The sequence below is a fragment of the Grampus griseus genome (assembly GCF_964374135.1).
Source record: "Grampus griseus genome assembly, chromosome: 10".
Lineage (NCBI taxonomy): Eukaryota > Metazoa > Chordata > Mammalia > Artiodactyla > Delphinidae > Grampus > Grampus griseus.
In genome coordinates, this window is record NC_139004.1 from 56,835,400 (window position 1) to 56,855,465 (window position 20,066).

At 51.8% G+C, this 20,066-nt stretch overlaps 1 protein-coding gene across 3 annotated transcripts in view; it reads left to right on the plus strand.

Annotated features, from left to right (window-relative positions):
* The first annotated feature begins 1,041 nt into the window (after positions 1-1,041).
* The window catches only part of XYLB (xylulokinase), a 43,418-nt gene continuing 24,393 nt past the window's right edge, over positions 1,042-20,066 (plus strand). For 2 of the 3 annotated variants that reach the window (XR_014297374.1, XR_014297375.1), the window contains exons 1-10: positions 1,042-1,152; positions 2,386-2,468; positions 5,475-5,544; positions 7,330-7,410; positions 9,394-9,480; positions 10,121-10,249; positions 11,051-11,116; positions 12,813-12,885; positions 14,892-15,010; positions 17,763-17,844. Coding sequence is in view for 1 of the 3 variants with exons in the window: in XM_082664638.1 (XP_082520764.1) it covers positions 1,096-1,152; positions 2,386-2,468; positions 5,475-5,544; positions 7,330-7,410; positions 9,394-9,480; positions 10,121-10,249; positions 11,051-11,116; positions 12,813-12,885; positions 14,892-15,010; positions 17,763-17,844 (847 nt within the window). In the remaining 2 variants the exon portion in view is untranslated. The remainder of the gene's footprint in view (positions 1,153-2,385; positions 2,469-5,474; positions 5,545-7,329; positions 7,411-9,393; positions 9,481-10,120; positions 10,250-11,050; positions 11,117-12,812; positions 12,886-14,891; positions 15,011-17,762; positions 17,845-20,066) is intronic. The other variant, XM_082664638.1, reaches the window with a different exon arrangement.

Here is a 20,066-nt window from a genome sequence, read left to right on the forward strand (position 1 = left end):
CTCGCAAGGCTGCCCAGCAGATTGTCTTGTGTAGTGGTTAAACATGTAAATTCTGCACCCAAACTCACTAGCTTTGGGTCCAGCCCTGCCACTGACCTTGGGACCTTGGGCTAAGAAGAGGATCTGGGTTCCGAGAAGCTCAAGTTCAGCAAGAGAGATATGGGTAATAAGACCATTGCATCAGGGGCTCTGCTGCGCTGGGGGCTCCTGGGCGGAGCACCTGGGTGGGTGTTGGGAAGGCTTCTGCGGGACACACTAGGTGGAATGAGGGGGAGAGAAGGGGTCCTCAGCTCCAGGAAGAGAAGGAGTGAGTCTGCTTTTGGTTCTCATCCCCCTTCACCGTGCCTGGAATACCAGCTGACCGCAGGAGTGACGAAGGAGCCCCCTCCGGGGGAAGTGGGGGCGAGGTGGCTCAGGAACTCTGACTTTAAATGCAGAGGTGGGATGCGGCACACGTCAGACTGGGGATAAATGCAGAGGTGGGATGCGGCACACGTCAGACTGGGGATAAATGCAGAGGTGGGATGCGGCACACGTCAGAGCTGGGGAACTACTCAGATCTACTGGGTCAGGACAGGGCCTGCTGGAGCTCCATGCCTCCAACCCCAGGGCACATTTCCCTTGCCCCCTAACTCACCACTATGAGTGGACAGCTACTGCAGTACCCGAGAGGGACGGCCATGTAAGTCCCCAGGCTCAGGGCCCCCAGAGAGACAGGGACAAGCCTGCTTAAGGTTGAATCCTCTGGCCCAGGCGTCTTCCGAGAGAAGGCAGGCAGCGTTAGGGCCAGGCCTGTGCAGGGAGCACATTTGGATGGGAAGCGGGGCGGGGCGGGATTGGAGGGAGCGGGCTGCGCAGGGGAAACCCGTTGGTCGCCCAGGTGCGAAGCGCAGGCGGAGGCCGAGCCGCGGTGCGTCCCCGCCCTGTTCACCAGCAGGCGGCGCCAGAGCTCAAGGCCGCGGGGACCTCGGGTCCCGGAGTCCGGCCGGGCGGGGCGAGGGGCGGACCCCGGCGCATCGGAGCGTTGGGGCGCGGGGGCAGTCCGGCGGCGGGAAGGACTGGCAGAGCGACACGCTTCCTGGAACCTCCGTGGCCATGGCCAAGCACGCCGGTCGCCGCTGCTGCCTGGGCTGGGACTTCAGCACGCAGCAGGTATCGGCGCGGGCCCGCGGTCGGCCGGGCGGGGCCGCCTCTTTCGCGACGCCGAGCGGGCTGTCGGGGGACCCGGGCGCCTGGAACCCTGGGCCGCGCCGCGGGCGCGCCTCCCTCTCGGGCTTCCCGGGGACCCGGCGCCTCCTCCCGGCCTGGACCCCGGAACTCCCAGAATGGGCGTCCACCCCCACGCTCCCGAGGGACCCACGGGTACGTGGCGGGGAAATGCCCGGAAGGCTGGGGGGGACCCGAAGGGCTCGCGCGCCGTCATGGCACAGATTGACAGGGCCCCGAAGGAGCTCAGCTACTGTAAACAGAGGACCAGACAGACGGGTAGACACGCAGGCAGAACCAGTGAACTGCAACCAGATCACCGCTAGAAGCTTTTTTTTTTTTTTTTTAAGTGAAATGGGCACAGTGTACACCTGAACTTTGTTCCGCCCTGTGACAGCCCTTGGTTGGCACCAGCGTGCTTGGGTCAACGTGCCCAGCTGTGCTGCTCTCAGGGCCAGTCAGACAGGCAAGCAGAGTCAAAATTTGTCTTCAAACTGGGCTTGGGGTGCCAAGGGGCTGGCTCCTCCTTAACTTGGGAAATCAACACAGTTGCAGTGAAATCCCCCTCCTCGGATGGGTCAAGGGAGCAAGGCCAATCCCTGATCAAAGTCCTGTGAGACCTTGGATAAGTCAGGTTGTCCTGCTAGGCCTCAGTTTCTCCATCTGTCCAGGAAAGGAGTTGTATCCTTGAGTTTGGAGGTCTGCTCCATTGGGGCATGTGTCTCTGGTCCTTGACCATGGCCTGTGGGAACAGACCAGGGACCTTGCCTCTCAGATCTCTGTAAGCGTGGACCTCCAAGAGACATCTCAAAACCTTGCCTCCCATGCCTTCCCCTCTAGGACTTTCTCAGACCTCCTTGCCTGGCACAGGAACCAGCTTATCTGTGGACATCTACCTCTAGAGCATCTTGGCTTTGGCTGTTTGAAGGGCAAAAATTCCCTGAGCTACATGGGTGTTTCTGCTTAGCCTCAGCTTCTCCATTTTACTAAGTCTTTGGATATGTCCCCAGATGAGGCCTCTGTTCCCATGGTTACAATGATGCACCCCAGCCTCAAGGAGGTCTCCAGACTGAACCACTTCTAGGGGGCTGGGCTTCACTTGGTGATGTTCATATCCCTGGACCAGTGTAGAAGCTGAGGAAAATTCTATACATTGTTTTTTTTTTTAATGCCTTCCAGGTAAAAGTTGTTGCAGTTGATGCAGAGCTGAATGTCTTCTATGAGGACAGTGTGCATTTTGACAGAGACCTTCTAGAATTTGGGTATGTACCTAGTGTGCATGTGTGTGTTGGGGGTTGGTTTTTAGGTCCTCCCTGAACCTTTTTTTGGCTGTACCGTGTGCAGCTTGCGGGACTGTAGTTCCCCCACCAGGGATTGAACCTGGGCACCCCCCCACCAAGTGAAAGCGTGAGTCCTAACCGCTGGACCACCAGGGAACTCCCCCTCCTTCAACCTTTTACATTTATAAACCACACAGTACTGGTTTCCTCAAACTGCAGGAGGGGTTGTCTTAATAAATCTCTCAGCATCTTTCTTCTATGCCTAGAATGCACACTTCTGCATTCCTTTCCAATTCCACTCATTGCTTCATATATGTATAGTAGGTATCAGTTGAGACTTACTTTGTACCAAGCACTATGCTGGGCGCTGGGATGGTAAACGAAAAAGAGACATTGTCCTTGCTTTCCCAGAGCTTCCCATTGAGTGGGGGGGATTGATATCAATCAAAGACTGATTGATTAAAGAAAAAAAACCCAAAAGAATGTTTGTTTATAAACTCAGAGAAGGCCATTGAAGGAAAGAAACTCACTTCTTCAAGTGCTTATTGTAAAGGAACGTGACCTAGACTTGTGAGAGTAGTTTAGGGAATGTTCCTAAGGAAGTAGTGCTTAAGCCAAGATCTGAATGAGTGGGGTTAGCCAGGTGATAGAAGATAGAGAGCTTTCCACGCAGAAGGAACAGCATGTGCAAAGGCCCTGTGGCAAGGAACACTGCTCATTCGTGGAACTGAAGAAGGCCAAGTGGCTGGGGAGCAGAGAGGGAGGTGGAAGCTGGGTTGGGCCATATAGGCCATGGAATAGAGTTTGTCTTTATCCTAAAAGCTATGGTCACCCACTGAAGGGCCATAGGAATGGGGGGGCCGGGGAGGCATGACATGGTTTTATTTGTGTTTTGAAAAGATCTCTCTGGTGCAGTGGGAAAGCAGGTGGGATGTGGCCAGAATACAGGTTGGAAAACTACTGAGGAGGTTTTTCAGGATCATCTGGATGAGAAATGATGTTGACTGGAGGAGAGAGAGCTGGTGGTAAAATTGACAGGTCTTGGTACAGAGTTGAATGTGAGATATGAAGGTGAGGCTTCTGGCTGGCATTCAGGGTGGATGGTAGACTATGAAAGAGAATTGGTTTCCAGAAGAAAGATCATGAGTTTAGGTTTTGTATTAGTTTGGTAGGGCTTCCAGAACAAAATACCACAGACTGGGTGGTTTAAATAACAGACATTTATGCTCTCATGGGTCTGGAGTCTGGAAGTCCAATTTCAAGGTGCTGGCAGCCTTGCTTTCCTCTGAGGTCTCTCTCCTTCGTTTCCAGATGGCTGCCTTCTTGCTGCCTCTCACATGGTTGTCTCTCTGTGTGAGTGCACCCCTGGTGTCTCCCAGTTATGTTATCTATGTCCTGATCTTTTTTTTAAAGTTGATATGTTGTATTTTCATTTTTATTCAGTTCAAGAAACTTTCTTTTTTTTTTTGGCCGCGCTGTGTGGCATGTGGGATCTTAGTTCCCCGACCAGGGGTCGAACCTGTGCACCCAGCAGTGGAAGCATGGAGTCTTAACCACTGGACCACCAGGGAAGTCCTTCAACTTATGAATTTTGGGGGACACAATTCAGTCCATAACAGCTGTGGATTTGTTGATTTTGAGGTGTCTCAGAGAGGTCCTGGTAGAAGTTTCCCTCCATGTCTATTTTAGATGTCACTTCCTTCTTGAAGCCTTCTCTGCTGGCCTTTCCCTCTCACTGCCCATCACCTGTGTTGCCATCTATTTCTCCCCCAGCTGATGTGTCTCCTTTGAGCTGAGGTTGGAAGCCACCTTGCTTTCATATATATATATTTTTAATTTATTTAATTTATTTATTTTTGGCTGCATTGGGTCTTCATTACTGAACACGGACTTTCTCTAGTAGCCGCAAGCCGGGGCTACTCTTTGTTGTGGTGTGTGGGCTTCTCATTGCGGTGGCTTCTCTTGTTGCAGAGCACGGGCTCTAGGCACAGGGGCTTCAGTAGTTGTGGCACGTGGGCTCAGTAGTTGTGGCTTGCAGACTCTAGAGTGCAGGCTCAGTAGTTGTGGCACATGGGCTTAGTTGCTCCGCAGCATGTGGGATCTTCCCAGACCAGGGCTCAAACCCGTGTCCCCTGCATTGGCAGGCAGATTCTTAATCACTGCGCCACCAGGGAAGCCCTTGCTTTCATATTTTATATTACTGCAGGCCACCCACATTAGAGTTTTGGTAGTTTGTGTCTTTCAAGGAACTGGTCCATTTCATCTAACCTATCAGGTTTGTGGCCATAGAGTTGTTCATAATATTCCTTTATTGTCCTTTGATGCCTATGGGATCAGTAGTTATGACCCTTCTATCATTTCTGATGTTGGGAATTTGTGTCTTCTCTCTTTTTTCTCTTGAGGAGCCTGGCTAGAGATTTATCAATTTTATTGATCTTTTCAAAGGATCAGCTTTAGGTTTCATTGATTTTCTCTTTTCATTTTCATTGACTCGTGTTCTAATTTTAATTATTTCTTTTCTTCTGCTTGGGTTGTTGCTGTTGTTGCCATATTTGAGTTTTTGTTTTTTATGCCATTGAATTTCTCAGTCTCTTTTTCTGTTGCTTCTTGGTTTTGAGTCATCGTTTAAAAGGCCTCCTCACTCCAAGATTATGAAGTGGATTTGGAAGGGCTTCTACTCCAACCCCAAATTTCTCCAGTCCTTTCATGCCCACTGCTCCAAGTGACCGCCTTGCAGGGTGAACCCCTTATACTGAGAAGGCTTGTTTTTGCTGGTGCTTTCTGAGAATTGCCACCTCTGGGCCACACCAGGCAATTTCCATGCCTTCTTTCTCCATCTTGCCCAGCATCTTCCCTGTTCAATGTAGAGTTCCCACACAGGGCTGCGGGGGTGGGAGGGTGCTTCTCCTTCTGTGGGAGGGATCCAGGGTCTGCCATCACTGGGCCTCCGCCTGAGGCTCTATCCCACATTCTCTCTTCTGCTTGTAGGACTCAGGGTGGAGTTCACGTTCACGAGGATGGGCTGACAGTGACTTCTCCAGTCCTGATGTGGGTCCAGGTAAGTACAGGGATTCCTGTCCCTCTCCTCTCCCAGCCCATCTTACCAGCAGACTTGGCGATTTGCTAGGAAGTCCAAAGGTGGCAGCCCATGAGAGCCTCTGTTGAGAGGTCCTCCTGAGGAAGTGGAATCTGCATGGTCCTAGGGCCAGACTCAGCCTCAGTACTCCTGAGCTGAGAGGACTCACAGAGGGCTTCCAGGTTCTGAAGCCAGAGCAGCTGGAAAGTCCTGCCAGTGACCATCTTTAAAATGCCACAGAGCAAACGTTTCCCAAACACTCTGATTTCAGGCCCTGTGGCCACGCTTGAACCCTGAGATCCAAACATGCCCCTTGGGCTCTTCTCTTAGTGCTCAGTCACCAGACTCTTTAACTCCAGGGGCAGAGGCCTTCAGAATGGTGGCTTGTGACCTGCCCAGTCAGGCTCAGATCCATCGCAAGCAGGCCTGCTCGCTCAGGACCAGCGAGAAAGGAAGATGCCTGTTGCCACATCCGGGTGACCCACGGGGCCACAGGGCCAGGGTGTGTGGACATCACAGGCAGGTATGATAGGAGCCAAGGGCTGCCTCATGGGCTGCAGGGGACCTGAGACCCTGAAACTAGAGGCCAGCCGAAGGCAGCACTGGATGTGTCTGGCCAAAGCTTTTTCAGTACTCCAGTACCTGTTTAACCAATTCCCTGTACTAACTTCTTTCTGTTAATGTAACAAGGATGATTTCTTTTTTATCGGCCTAACCCTGACTCATACTGGAGGATTGGGGGTAAAGGATGAACTTCCGCCGCACAGGCTGCCGGGGAAATACTTCAGGGGGCTGAGCCGGAGCACAGGGCAGCGGCAGTGGGGGTAATCGGCAAGAGTCACTGTCTGGAGGTCCCACTGAGGATGTCAGGGGCTTCGGATGGGCCAAGGCCATAACTTGGGGAGGTGGCAAGTGAGTAGAGAGCCAGGCTTGGGGTTGGGACCAGGATAATTGCTACTCCTGAGGGGCCCCCAGAACTGGACCTGTTCTAGCTTTGCCAGTCCCTTCCCCAGCTCTGCCCCACTCCCTGCCTGAGGTTTGGCAAGCAGGGCCAAGTTGGCAGCCGCAGCCAGGACTGTGAAAGAGCCCTCCCGGCATAGGATGGGGGTGGGAGGGTCAGGCCAAAGCTCCAGTGGCTTCTGTAGCCTGAAGAAAACACAGCCTGGGATGCGTATCTAATTCCCGGGGAAGTGTCAAGCTCTGCTGGGTGGCACCATCCATCCCACACATGGGGTCTTGCCAGAAAGGCAGTGCCAACCAGACGGTGGAGGGGGAAATAGGGGGTTGGGACAAACGGTCACCATCTTTACCTCCTCCCTCCAACCTGTACTCCCGGACACAGGAGTCTGGGCCTGGAGCCCTGTTCTGATGGGAGCCTCTGCTTTGCTCTTTGCTTCTCCATTGCAGTGAAGTTATATCACTAATATGGTGGGTTGAAAATGCAGATAAAAGAAACCGAAATTTGAGCCACCTCGTTTTTGCTCTTCCTGCGTGCCTGGAAGTCACCGATTGGAGAAGCAAAATTTGAGGAGTGCTGGTTTCTGATTCCATTTATTTAAAGTATTTTTAGCATAGCTCACTTTTTTGTTTGTTTGATGCCTACTTGTTTGATTGATGTATTTATTCTAGTGCTTCCAAATCCCGAGGCCTCAGTTCCTTCTCTGCCTCTGCTGGAAGGGCAGGCACTTACAGTCCAAATCAAGGCTTGTGTGTTAACCTGGTTCCGTGGTTCAGGACAGTCACAGTGGATTCTGTGTTTCTTCTCAGGCTTTGGATATCATCTTGGAGAAGATGAAGGCTTCAGGCTTTGACTTCTCTCAAGTCCTCGCCTTGTCTGGGGCGGGCCAGGTTTGTTTGCTGCAGCCTCTGTCTATGGCATAAGGGCGTCTCTCTTGGGCAGCGGTGCAGGTGCTGAGGTGACAGCTTCCCTCGAGGGAAGTTGCTTGTTCTTGAAAGCCACAGCGCACGTGTTGTTGCAGTGAAAATCCGTATAGCTGTTTCACCTTGGTGGATATATCACTTCCCTCCTTGCAAAAGGATTTGAGACAGTTCTTACAATTAAGCGTTATACAAAATAGGACACAGGGTGAGGAGGCACCGGATAGAGGTCCTCTAAGGGGAAGAGGAAGTATTTGACATGAATGTACTATGTCTGTTTGAGGGCACAAAATTGCTTTTCTGTTTCTTGGAAGTAAAAGCAAAGTCAGAAATCATGCTAATAATGATAGCAGTTTTAGTAGTAGAGATATTAGTAACAATGGAGCACTTAGTGTATGGAAGGTGCAGTACTGAGCGTTTGACATGCACTAACTTAATCCATGTGCCGTAGGGTCAATGTGAATGTTAAATACATAGGACAGGGCAAAAAAACTTCAAGCTTTAGCTGCTTTTATTATCACTGCCATTTATATGGGGAAACAGAGGCACCAAGTGGTGATGTCACTTGCCCAAGGTCACATAGCTGCTAGGAGGAGTCAGGATTCAAGTCCAGTGTTATCCTCCAATCACTTTGCTCCATGCTGGATTAGCGTGTCTTCACATCCTCATTAGAGAGCACTTACTGATGCTTCTGAAGATGCCTCTTCTTCCCCTGACCTAACAGGAGTGTATTGATTGCGTCCTTGTTACACTAAACAGAGTCCCTGGTGATCTTGTCCACATCTCTCACCTGAACCCCAGGCCTGGACACCCTCTCCCTCCCAGACATCCCCTCCGCCCCCTTGGCCGGGTATCCCAGGAATACCCCAAACTTGTCATGTCCCAGACTGAGCACACTGTCTTGCCCCCGATGTCCTCCTCTGGTGCCCTTTCTTGGGGAGTTCTTCTCCACCGGGGCCAAAACCCAGGTGTCATTCCTGACCCCTCCATCTTCCCACCCCTACATCCAGGGGGTCCCCTCGTGCTGCTGATTTGTACATGGCTCTTGAGTCTGCCCCTTCTTCTCCAACTCCGCCTCTGTTGCCCCAGGCCTAGTACCCATCATTTTTCTCTGGGCCTCTGCTTCTCCTCCCTTCCTCCAACCTACCTTCTCCATGACTCCCACAAGCCCTTTCATACATTTAGCCCTGGCCATGTCACTCCCCTGCCAATCCAGAGTTCTCACCACCCCAAGACAAACCCCAGCCTCCCGAGCATGGATGTCAAGGCTCAGGCTGTCACCTCCCCGTCCAGTCCCTACTGCCCCCCGCCCGAGCCTCAGGCCCCTTCCGTGCACCTGCCAGCCTCTCTCAGCTGTGGTTACTCTCTGCGTGGAGCACCTCCACCCTCAAGTCCGGGATCCTTCCCTAATTATCACGTCCACTTCTACCCACCTGCACCCCCAGCTGGCTAGATGCCCCTCCCCTCCTCTGTGTTCCCACAGTCCTGCCACTGCACTTAATAGGGTTTTGTCCGTTTGTGTCCTTTTCCCTGACTCAACTCCAGTATCCTGCAGAGTAGCGACAATACTACCCTAGTCATCTGTCCCATGCCTGGCACGATCTGGGTGATCCATCAATGTTTGTTGAATGAATAATGGGTAAGTGAATGAATGAGTGAATGTCAGGTAATATTATGAGCAATATATTTAAGTACAGTTTTACAAAGCCACCAAAATCCAGACCGATAGTTCTTTCTTGGACCCTTCCTACAAGTTTTGAGGTGGACAGGGCAGAGTTCCTGAAATGAAACAAGTCTCATAAATGTGGTGACCTCTGCGACTTACAAGTGGCGGGGCAGGCTTGGAGTCCAGTTCTTTGGCGTGTGGTCTGGGGTCTTTCTGGGTCTCCAGGAGGCTGACACAGGTGTGTGGCCATGGCCACGTGAACATGGGCTTGGGTTTTCCCTCGGCAGCAACATGGAAGCGTGTACTGGAAGGCTGGGGCCAGCCAGGTTCTGGCAAGCTTGTCACCGGACCTCCTGTTGCACGAGCAGCTGCAGGTAACTGGCCATGCTGTGGGAGTCTGAGAAACTTGCGTAGGGGGGGAGAAGGGCCCCGAATCCTGTGGGCCCTGAAGCCTGGGGCTTTTGTGCATCGTCAAGGGTGTGGGAAGTTGGCTTGGGCAGCAGGCCTGTGAGCGTGGTCTTCCCTGCCTGCCTGCCACAGACATCCCTGCTGTCTGGACAGAGGCTCAGGTGCTAACAGCCCACATCACACTGGTTCCCTCCAGCCCAGCAGGACTCTGTTGCGAGTTCCGCCCTCAGGAATCTCCCCCTGGGACGTGATGCCTCCCGGTGATGCTGGGAAGGTAGGCTCTGGCGTCTCCTTTTCTCCCAGGCTCCACAGGCCCCCGCCAAGCTGCCCTTTGCTGCAGCTCTGGCCCTTCACCGCCCATCTCTGGTATTGGCCTGTGGTGCTCAGGTGTCCTCGCCAGAACCTTCCACCTTGAGCTTTCTGGGGAGAGACCCCGCTAGGCCGGGCCGAGGTTTGGACATGAAGGGCTTGCCCGTGGGTCTTCCAAGGTCACATCCAGGGAAGAGGCGTCCACAGCTGCTGTGATGGGCGTGACTGCCAGCGCCAGGGCGGCCCCCGGAGTCAGTGGGCGGAGCTCATGCCTGTGCCTCTGCCCCTTCTTTCCAGGCCTGTTTCTCCATCAGTGACTGCCCGGTGTGGATGGACTCCAGCACCACAGCCCAGTGCCGCCAGCTGGAGGCCACCGTGGGTGGGGCCCAGGCTCTCAGCTGCCTCACCGGGTCCCGCGCCTATGAGGTGGGCGACGCCCGCCACGGGCTGGGGATGGGCTGGGCCAAGAGGAAGGTCTGGTTGCTGGCTCTGGTGCCTTCTCCCTGGGTGTCTGGGAGGACACGGCTGGTGACCTGTGCCTGTGGGGATCACGTGAGGCTGTGTGGGTGCCACCCCTGTGGAGCCATTCTGAGCAAGGCCACGTGTGCCGCTCAGCGAGCACGGGCAGACCTCCTGTCGCGCCTCAGCCCTCCCAGGTCAGAGCTGACGTGTGACCCAGGCTGTGCTGTGTATGCGGGTGACGATGGCATCTCAGTTTCAGCCGCTTTAACCTGGAGATAAAAATAGCACTTACATTTTGGGTAGTCTGGGAGCTGAAAGGAGTCAGTGCTTGTAAGATGCTTAGTGCAGCTCCTGGGAAAGTAAAAAAAATAAGAGTGCCTCTTTCCTGTTGGCTTCATCCATGGTCCCACCCCATCCCCTAGGGTGGCTGCTATCGGCCCAGCTGGGGTAATTCGATACTCCCTGGAGCAGAGGTTTGGGGGATAGGACCAACCCCACTTGGGTTGCCTTAAGGAAGAAGAATGTGGGCGGGGATAATACCTGAGTCCCCTGCATGGGTGCCCTTGGTCAGAGCAGACACCCTCCTGTGTGAGGAGCGAGGTTATTACTAAGGATGCTCAGCAGACGTCAGACATTTCCAGATTTGAGGCCTTAAGCTCTCATCGTGCTAACTAACCTTCAGAGCGTGCTGCACGAACTTTACTTTATGAAGTTGATCGTTCCCTGTAGGATTTGGGTTTTTAAGAATTTACACTCTTTTTCCAGCGATTTACAGGAAACCAAATTGCAAAGCTTTACCAGCAGAACCCCGAGGCCTACTCACACACAGAGGTTGGTTGAACGTTCCTCTTTTTTTTTCTCTTTTTTTTTTTTAAGATTTTTTTTTTTTTTTGATGTGGACCATTTTTAAAGTCTTTTTTGAATTTGTTACAATATTGCTTCTGTTTCTGGTTTTTTGGCTGCGAGGCATGTGGGATCTTAGCTCCCCAACCAGGGATCGAACCCCCTGTATTGGAAGGCTAAGTCTTAACCACTGGACCGCCAGGGAAGTCCCTAAACATTCCTCTCTGATTGAAAGTCACAGTTGAATTCCTTTTATAACTTAGCATAAATAAATCTCATGTGCATGGGCTAAAAACATTGATTAGCAGACATTAAAGATGATATATATTCAATTTGCTTTTATTCTCATTGTCAGGCTTTTTCCAAAGAGGAGGGAAAGAACGGAATTGTGGGAAAGAGAATTCCGGGGCTCTCCTGACCAGAAAGGTGGAGGTCAGGGTCAGGGTGGGAGCAGGGGGACTGGTGGCTTCCTGGGACCACCTGAGTAGGAGATCTGGGTGCCCTTAGGCTCTGTCTGCTCAATTTCTGTGGTTAATGCAGGATGGTTACCTGCATTTGATTGGTGTGGGGTCATTGTTTTCTTAGGAAATTTGTAAGGCTGGACCAATGTCTCCAGCTGTGGCCCTCCAACCAGAGCCAGGAACCCAGGTTCATTCCTTGGTCCACAGTTGCTGAAAGCCAGCACTTAATGCTGCCTGAGAAGCAGCTCAACATCGTGGCTAGTGATTTTTCTCTCTGAGTAATTAGAAAATGATCAGCTTGTGTTAAACCAAATTGCCTTTTAAACCTTGGACGTTAACATGCAGTTTCTAATTTAGTGATTCAAGGTTCCACATTACTGTGCAGCTTTAGCCGTTAATGAAGGTTTTGGGGGGAGGGGGTGATACAAATTCTCTGAATTCTATGTGTGGAACAAAGGTGGCCCAACTGGGGACAGGAGATGATGGCATTCTCTCCCCCGGTCCAAGGGCCCGTGATTCCCACGTGGAAGCAGAGACCCTCAGGGTGACGTTTAGCATCCATTATCAGTTCCTCCCGTTCATGTTTGGCGCCTCTGGCTTCTGAGGGGCCGGCTTTCCCTTCTCATTCTGAACCCCGGAGACTGTGTTTGTTGTTTCTGAATCCTGTGGCCACGCATCCCACTTCCTCTGTGACTAGATATAAAGACCACAGACATGGAGGAGGGAAATCAGGGCACCACACTCCCTGGCATATGGATTCTGGGTGAAAACCTGCTTCCCTAAGCGTGGCTTTTTTATCAGGTTTTGTAGTTGGTTGGTTTGTTGTTGGTTTTTATTTGTGGCAGTGCCTCGCAGCTTGCAGGATCTTAGTTCCCTGACCAGGGATCGAGCCCAGACCCCCGGCAGTGAAAACCCGGAATCCTTCCCACCAGGGAACTCCCTTTTTTTTTTTTTTTTTCCGTTTTGAACTTGACGGTTTTATGGCTTGTCAGAAACTGCAGAACAAGGGGCTTTCCTGAGGAGTCACTTCTTGGTGTTCCAGCCACTCAAAATGCCCTGAAGGACTGAGGGATACTCAGTCCCACACATTGCTGGGGCATCGTGCCCAAAATTTCTACCTCCCTCCCCAGTTTAAAACTCTTGTCCTGTTGTGTGTGTGTCAGAAGCAGTCAGTTGTTGATGGAAGTGAGTCATAAATCTCACTGTGTTTCTCTCTTCTGCAGAGAATTTCCTTGGTCAGTAGTTTTGCTGCTTCTCTGTTCCTTGGGTCTCACTCTCCTATTGACTACAGTGACGGTAAGTCTTCAGCGTCCATGATGTGGGTCTGTTTAGCGGGCGTGCGGGCAGCCTGAGCCCCATGCACCCGGGTGGGTGCCAGTCTTCCAGCCCTACCGTCTGTTGCCAAGAAGGGAGTGTATTATCTTTTGCGGTGTAACAAATGGCCCCAGCGCTTAGCAGCTGAGAGTCATAAATGTTTATTATCTCACAGAGTTTCTGAAGGTCAGTAATCAGGGAGGGGCTTCTCTGGATGGTTCTGGCCTAGGGTCTCTTAGGAGGTGGCACTCAAGCTGGCCGCCAGCACTGCAGTCACTTAAAGGCTTGACTGGGGCTGGAGGATCCACTTCCAGGCCACGCACGTGACCGTGGGCCAGAGGCCTCAGTTCCTTGCCACGTGAGCCCCTCCCCCATATGGGAGCTGGATTCACCCCAAGCGAGGGGTGAGAGGAGACAGCGGCCAAGCAGAAGCTGCAGAGTCTTTCACATGATCTTGGGAGTGATGTACATCCCTGTCCCTGGTCACACAGGCCTACGGGAACAGGGAGAGGGGACCTCAACGGTGTGAACACTAGGGGATGAGTAGGGATCATCTTGGAGCCTGGCTCCCACAAGGAGTAACTTATTGAAGTTTTTGTCCACATTTGGGGAACTCATGAGAGTGGTGAGCTTCTGGAATCAAAACCCTAACAAAAATAAATGCAGATACTATGTATAAAACAGATAACTAATGAGAACCTTCTGTTTAGCACAGGGAACTCTACTCAGTGCTCTGTGGTGACCTAAATGATCAGGAAATCCAAAAAAGAGGGGATATGTGTATATGTACGGCTGATTCACTGTGCTGAACGGTAGAAACTAACACAACATTGTAAAGCAACTATACTCTGATAAATAAACAAACAAATAAATAAATGCAAACGATGCCAGTGGAGAAGGAGAGCTGGGAGGAGGTTGCTGAAGGAGCTCTTGGGTGAGACTAGCATGGAGAGAGGAGAATGCAGAGCAAGAGCCCTGGCCTGGGAGGGTGGCCTCGGAAGAGCCTCGAGTCGCTCCGAGCCTCTGGGAGCTCAGCTGAAGTGTGTGAGTGCTGTCGTGTACCAGACGCTAGTCTAGTTTTCAGGGCACGGAGGGTGACTAAGGAGTGGTCCCGAAGCTTCACTCACAATCTGGAGAAGAAAAGCTTCATCCCACACAGGAACCCAGCTCCTTGGAGCTCAGACCAGCAGAGCCCTACCCGTGGAATACCCTGTACCCACCTGTGTCCTCCACACTCACCCCAGCCAGCCGCTAAGTGCTGCTGGGGAACGTTCCGCTGTGGCACTAGACATTCCTGAGCTTCATCCTCAGCTGGGTCTCCACCCACTCCCCTGTGTCCAGAAGTCACCTCTTCATTTACCAGCAGTCTGACCATCTCACATGGGCACGGGGCTCTAGCAGCACCCAACCCACCTGCCTGCCTCCACCTGGGCCCATAGAGGAGGAGGGCTGTCCACCTGAGCTCTGGGTTCTCCCCCCTCCCCATCCTCAGGAGAACCTTGGGAGAAGTAGATCGTTTTAGGGAAGACTTAGCTGATCTTAGTGACGAGCATGAGGAAGTTTAGAGGCGTCCGAGAGCTTTCCTCAAAAAGTTAGATGTGATTGGGAAATCCCTGAGAGCTGACCCACATCAGTGCCAGGGCTGCCTCTAGCCTTGAACCCCAGGGGGCACGCAGAGCCATCCTAGGTGACATTGGTGGGAGCTCCCCTCCCTCAGCCAGGTCTTAGAGCAATGGATTTCCAGGCTAACTGTGGGATTTAAGCCCATGAGGAATGTTTGGGGGGGGAGGAGGCATGTGTTTCTAAGGGCTCTGCTGACCTCTGGCTCTCTGGTTCCAGAGTCACCCAGGCACGTTGTATACGTTCCATCGGGAAAGAGCTCCAGGTATACGTTTGCTGCAAGAATGATCCACTCTCGGCCAGATTTGTGCATTTTAACAAAAGGTCCCCTTTTGAGATTTCTCTTTCTTGTTTCCTTCCTTCCTTAGGTTCTGGAATGAACTTGTTGCGGATCCAGGACAAAGTCTGGTCGCAGGCTTGCCTTGGTGCCTGTGCACCTCATCTAGAAGAGAAGCTCGGCCTGCCGGTGCCGTCATGCTCGGTTGTGGTAGGTTCCCTGCCCAGTGACGCGGCTCACTGGGGAGCTGGCAGCTACTGGGGAAGCTGTGTAGTACACACACACACACACACACACACACACACACACATACCCATCCATTTACACACGGGCACACACACATGTGACTTTGTCTAGTACAAGATAAGTATTTGACGTGATTCAGAGCAAAATGTCTGTATCAGTGTCTTGTACTCAGGTGCAATAACTACATCAAAGTAAAAAGCTTCTACACAGCAAAGGAAATGGTCAACAAAGTGAAAAGGCAACCTGTCAAATGAGAGAAAATATTTGCAAACTATATATCTGATAAAGGGTTAATATCCAATACATATATAAAGAACTCATACAACTTAACAGCAAAAAACTAAACAATTCAATTAAAAAGCTTTAACCAGGGACTTCCTTGGTGGTGCAGTGGTTAAGAATCCAACTGCCAATGCAGGGAACGTGGGTTTGAGCCCTGTTCCCAGAGATCCCACATGCCGCAGAGCAACTAAGGCAGTGCACCACAACTACTGAGCCTGTGCTCTAGAGCCCGCGAGCCACAACTACTGAGCCTGCGTGCCACAACTACTGAAGCCCGCACTCCTAGAGCCTGTGCTCTGCAGCAAGAGAAGCCACCACAACGAGAAGCCCATGCACTGCAACAAAGAGTAGCCCCCACTCGCCGCAATTAGAGAAAGCCCATGTGCAGCAACAAAGACCCAATGCAGCCCAAAATAAATAAATAAATAAATTTATTAAAAACAAAAAACCTTTAACCATCAGTGTGGCACCCACATTCGGAATAGACACTGACTGTCCACGCCCTGGTTTCCCCTAGTTGGCCGGCTAAGTTCTTGGTTGGGCCCTGCACTCGGCCCTTTGGCGGGGAGCATGTGCCCCACAGCCAGAGCAAGCAGAACCCCTGGGTGGTGCAGAGCGTTGGCTGCGAAGGAAGGACAAGGGCCCCTGAGTCCCAGGGAGAGTCACAGAGCTGGGAGGGGTGGGCCACCAGGAGAACCAGGCTATCACGAGTGCCTCACTCCTCACGTGTGGAGTCCCAACCACAGAAGCCCTTTCTGAGATGAACAGTGACCTGCTGAAAACAGCCCTTGCCACCATGAGCAGAATCTCAAAGCCAAATCGTCATCATCCAGAGGGTGCCGTGAGGCCAGCGCACAGAGCTTAAGTTAAGGGTGTCCTGCCCTGTAGAAGCAGACAGGTCAGGACCCAGGCAGGCTGATGCACAGCAGAAAGAAAAAGGAAGGGCTAACAGAAAACAGCCAAGCCTCTGGGACTGGTATTCCACACACGGCTTTTAGTTTCAAGTGAGATGGAGAGCGGTGTTTTGTCCACGGCAACCGGCTTTGTTTGCCTTATACCAGGAACACATGCCTCCAAGAGGTAGCCCGTGCAGACACCAGCAGCTTGAAGAATGGAAAAGAACTGATGGTGAAAAGTGTATTTTCATTTGTAACATAGGTACCCACGTGATGGGGGGAAACAAGCAAAATCCATGTTTTCTGTCATCCCTTTTTCTGAAGGTGGTGCCCAAATGGCTTTCTCTCCTTTTCTGCAGGAAAATATTTGGAGATATAGTGTAGCAGATGCTTCCCACCTTGCATCCTCCCAGCCCACTTTTTTGCCAGCTGTTGTGGCTTCACGCAGGTGTTGCCTAGCAGAACCCTGCCTGAGCTGCATCTCATTTGCCTCACTTCTGCCCAGAGCCTTCTGGGACTCCACAGTTGTGCTCTGCCAGCCTGGAGGGTCAGGGAGTTAGCACCCCACGTGTGCCCTTCACTGGTGGGGAGCTACGGAGAGCTGCTCCCTGTTCCATCCCCAGGTGGACAGTCCCCCCCATGCATTTCATGCAGCTCCTCAGACACAGCTCACAGCCATGACCAGCTCCACAGAGGACCCTGGGGTGGGCTTTCCCCCCTTTCCTGTTTCATTCTTCCCTGTCCCCTTCTCATTTCCTGGGGTTACTTCCCCAAATAAGCCACCTGCACAAGCCCTGACTCAGGCTCTGTTTTCTGAGGCCACAGAGGCCAGGACAATTATCTCCCAGGAGATGGCTTTATTCTGATGTAAATCCGAAAGTTGGCTGGATGGAGTAAAATGTTCTTCCCAGACACCAGGAAATCCCATCATTTATTTTACACTTTTGGAACCAAGACAGGGAAAGGGGGGGAAATGCTTTCTTTTCATAACCGTGCCCTCTAGAGACGGTAGGTCTGTCCAGAAGTTATCCCTGCCCTCTGATCCCACAGGCGGTCTTGGAGGGGCCCTGAGAGCTGTGGTTCCTGGTGGAAGCCTTTCCTTGCTTTATTTTCTTTAGAACGTTGACCTCTGCACAAACGTGTCCAATGACTCTTAATCTGACTGATAGAGCGTGTGTGCAAGGCATTATCTACTTCTATGAGTTTGCTTAATGATTTCCTCCTGTTATTTCTTTATGTTTAGTGCTACATCCATAATTTGGAGCTTACAGAGCAAGTCCACAATGGGAACTGGTCTGCTCTAGTTGCTTTGAATCTCAAAATTAAGTGGGCTTCAAGGCAGTGGGATGACCTCACGTGCGTGGTTGCAGCCCTGTGCTGGGCTCCTCTGGTGTTCTGTGAACAGGAGGGACGTCTCAGGTGTGATGCGACTGTAGGCCCCACCCAGGCCTGTGGCCTTCCTGTGGCCCGAGGTGTGGACAGTTGTGTCGAGCAGGTGGGGTTTGCCTCAGCAGAGCGTGCTTGCCTTCTCTCCTCAGGGGGCCATTTCTTCCTACTTCGTCCAGCGCTATGGGTTTCCTCCAGGATGCAAAGTGGTGGCCTTCACTGGGGACAACCCAGGTGAGTACCTCAGGGGATTTCACCCTCCCAGTAGCCCGCCTTGGTCCTTGTGGGACACTGGAGAATGCCAGCCGGCTTCTTGGGGCTTCTTGGGGAAGCCTGTCCGGGGCGGGCCCTCCCTCCCTTGGTGCCTGCCCGCCTGCTGGTCTGAACTCTCACGCCTTGTACCTGCCCCACCTTGGCTCTGATTCTGCCCACAAGAGCCACTGAGTGCTGCACCTCCAGGTGAAAGAAACCTGATCAGCGACTGAGGAAGACAGTGCCCACCCTCTCTCACCTGCCTTTTCTTTTCTTTCTTTTTTTTTTTTTTTTAAGCAACAGCCATTAATTTTTATTAAATTTCTAATTTAAAACAAATATTTACAACATTATCAGTTTGGGAAAAGACAAACAGGAAAAATGAAGAAAAGTGATGAAAAGACAAATTCAAGGACAGAATAAATACAGCCTATTTTCACGCCTGCCTGGCCCTGGTGGCTGCTGCCAGAGTGCCAGACCCTCAGCCTCAGAATTAGCAGCAGTTCAAAACCTCCTCCAGTTTCAACACGTCCAAGGGTGGGATTTTGCTCACCTGCCTTTTCTGTTCCAAGCTAAACATCTCAGTTCCCCCACCCCTTCCTCTGGGACCCAGCTTTGAGTCTCTGCCCCATCATTTGACCTATAGGTACGACTTCGTCCAAGCCCCTTGTCTCCTCTTCCTCCTTTTCTTCTCCTCTGGGGGTTCCTGAGGCCCCCCCCGGAGGGGCTGACAGGTCTCTAAAGAAAGGCCAAGTGGCCACAATGAGTACCACCAGACTGCTGCCCCTCACCCCACCTCTGCAGCCCTTTTCCTAATGGGCCACCAAATCAGGGTTGCTGGATAGAGTAAATACAAATACAGGACACCCAGTTAAACTTGAGTTCAGAGGAAGGACAAATGATGAGGTAGGATGAGTATGTCCCAGGCAATGTTTGAATTTCAGATGACAAATGATTTTTCAGTGTAAGTGTGTCCCAAATATTGTTTCTCTGAACTTGAAATGTGACTTAGCGTCTTATATTTTATCTGGCAACTCTACCCCAAGTTGCCATCCGAAGCAGCCATTCCTTCTCTAAGGAAGTGAGTCTCAGGTACATATGGAAGGGTGTGGTGGAGGCCGGGGTCTGACTTCAGCCCTTCTCCTGGCTTCCACACCCGTGAGCCTCCCTGTACTTACCTCCTGTGGGTTGTATAGATGAGAATGTGGACAGCAAAAATAAAATAAAAAGAGAGAGGCACACGCGTCTAGGAGTGGAGCTGTGTGCCTGGAAATGGGCTGAAGGTCTTGTTAAAATTCATTCATCATCATCATGATGATTTTATGTGCCGTATTTTCTGCAGTATCTATGTGTATTTTTGTGCCCGGGAAAAAACATTTAAATCACCGTTACTACTGTTTCTGCCACCACTCTGAGTAACACTCGTGGTGCTCCTAGGTCTGCTTTAGGCCTGTCTGCTTTGGAGCTGAGGGCACAGCGAGGATGTCCCCGCCACCCCTGTGGTTGCATCCGGGTCCTGGCTGTGCCCCCTCCCTTCTGGGGTGGCCTCCACCCTGGCATCTGCAGGGAACCCCCAGGAGCCAGACGAGGGCCTCCCCGTCCCTGCACAGATTCTGTAGAACTTCACACGGAGCCCTGTTGTCAAGGCACAAACCCAAACTCAGAGCAGGTTTTGGCGAAGGGACCCTCACGTTCCTGGTCTGAGGTGAGGTGAGACAGAGGCTGGTAGACAGTGGCCAGACTCCTGCAGGAGCAAGGCTTGAAGCCTGTCGCTCTGTCCCCTGGGCGCCTGATGTGAGAGGAAGCTCCGGCCTGCGGTGGGCATGTTCTGGTGCCCTGGCTCCTGGAGGGTGCCAGGCCCCAGTTCCTCTCTGCCCTAAAAGCTGAGTCACCCTCAGAAAGGAACAGATGGTGCACAAGCACCGATTCAGGACAGTTCTATGCTTTGTGGGCCACGTTTGTTCGCCTTTCAAAACGAAAGTAACTTCATCAAGTCTCGTTAGAAACAAATGCATTGTTTTTTTACATTGGAGCATTGTTGATATACAATGTTGTGTGTCCAGCAAAGTGATTTAGTTATACATATACATGTATCTATTCTTTTCCAGATGGTTTTCTCATATAGGTTATTACAGAGTACTGAGTAGAGTTCTCTGTGCTAGACAGTAGGTCCTTGTTGATTGTTTTATATATATTAGTGTGTA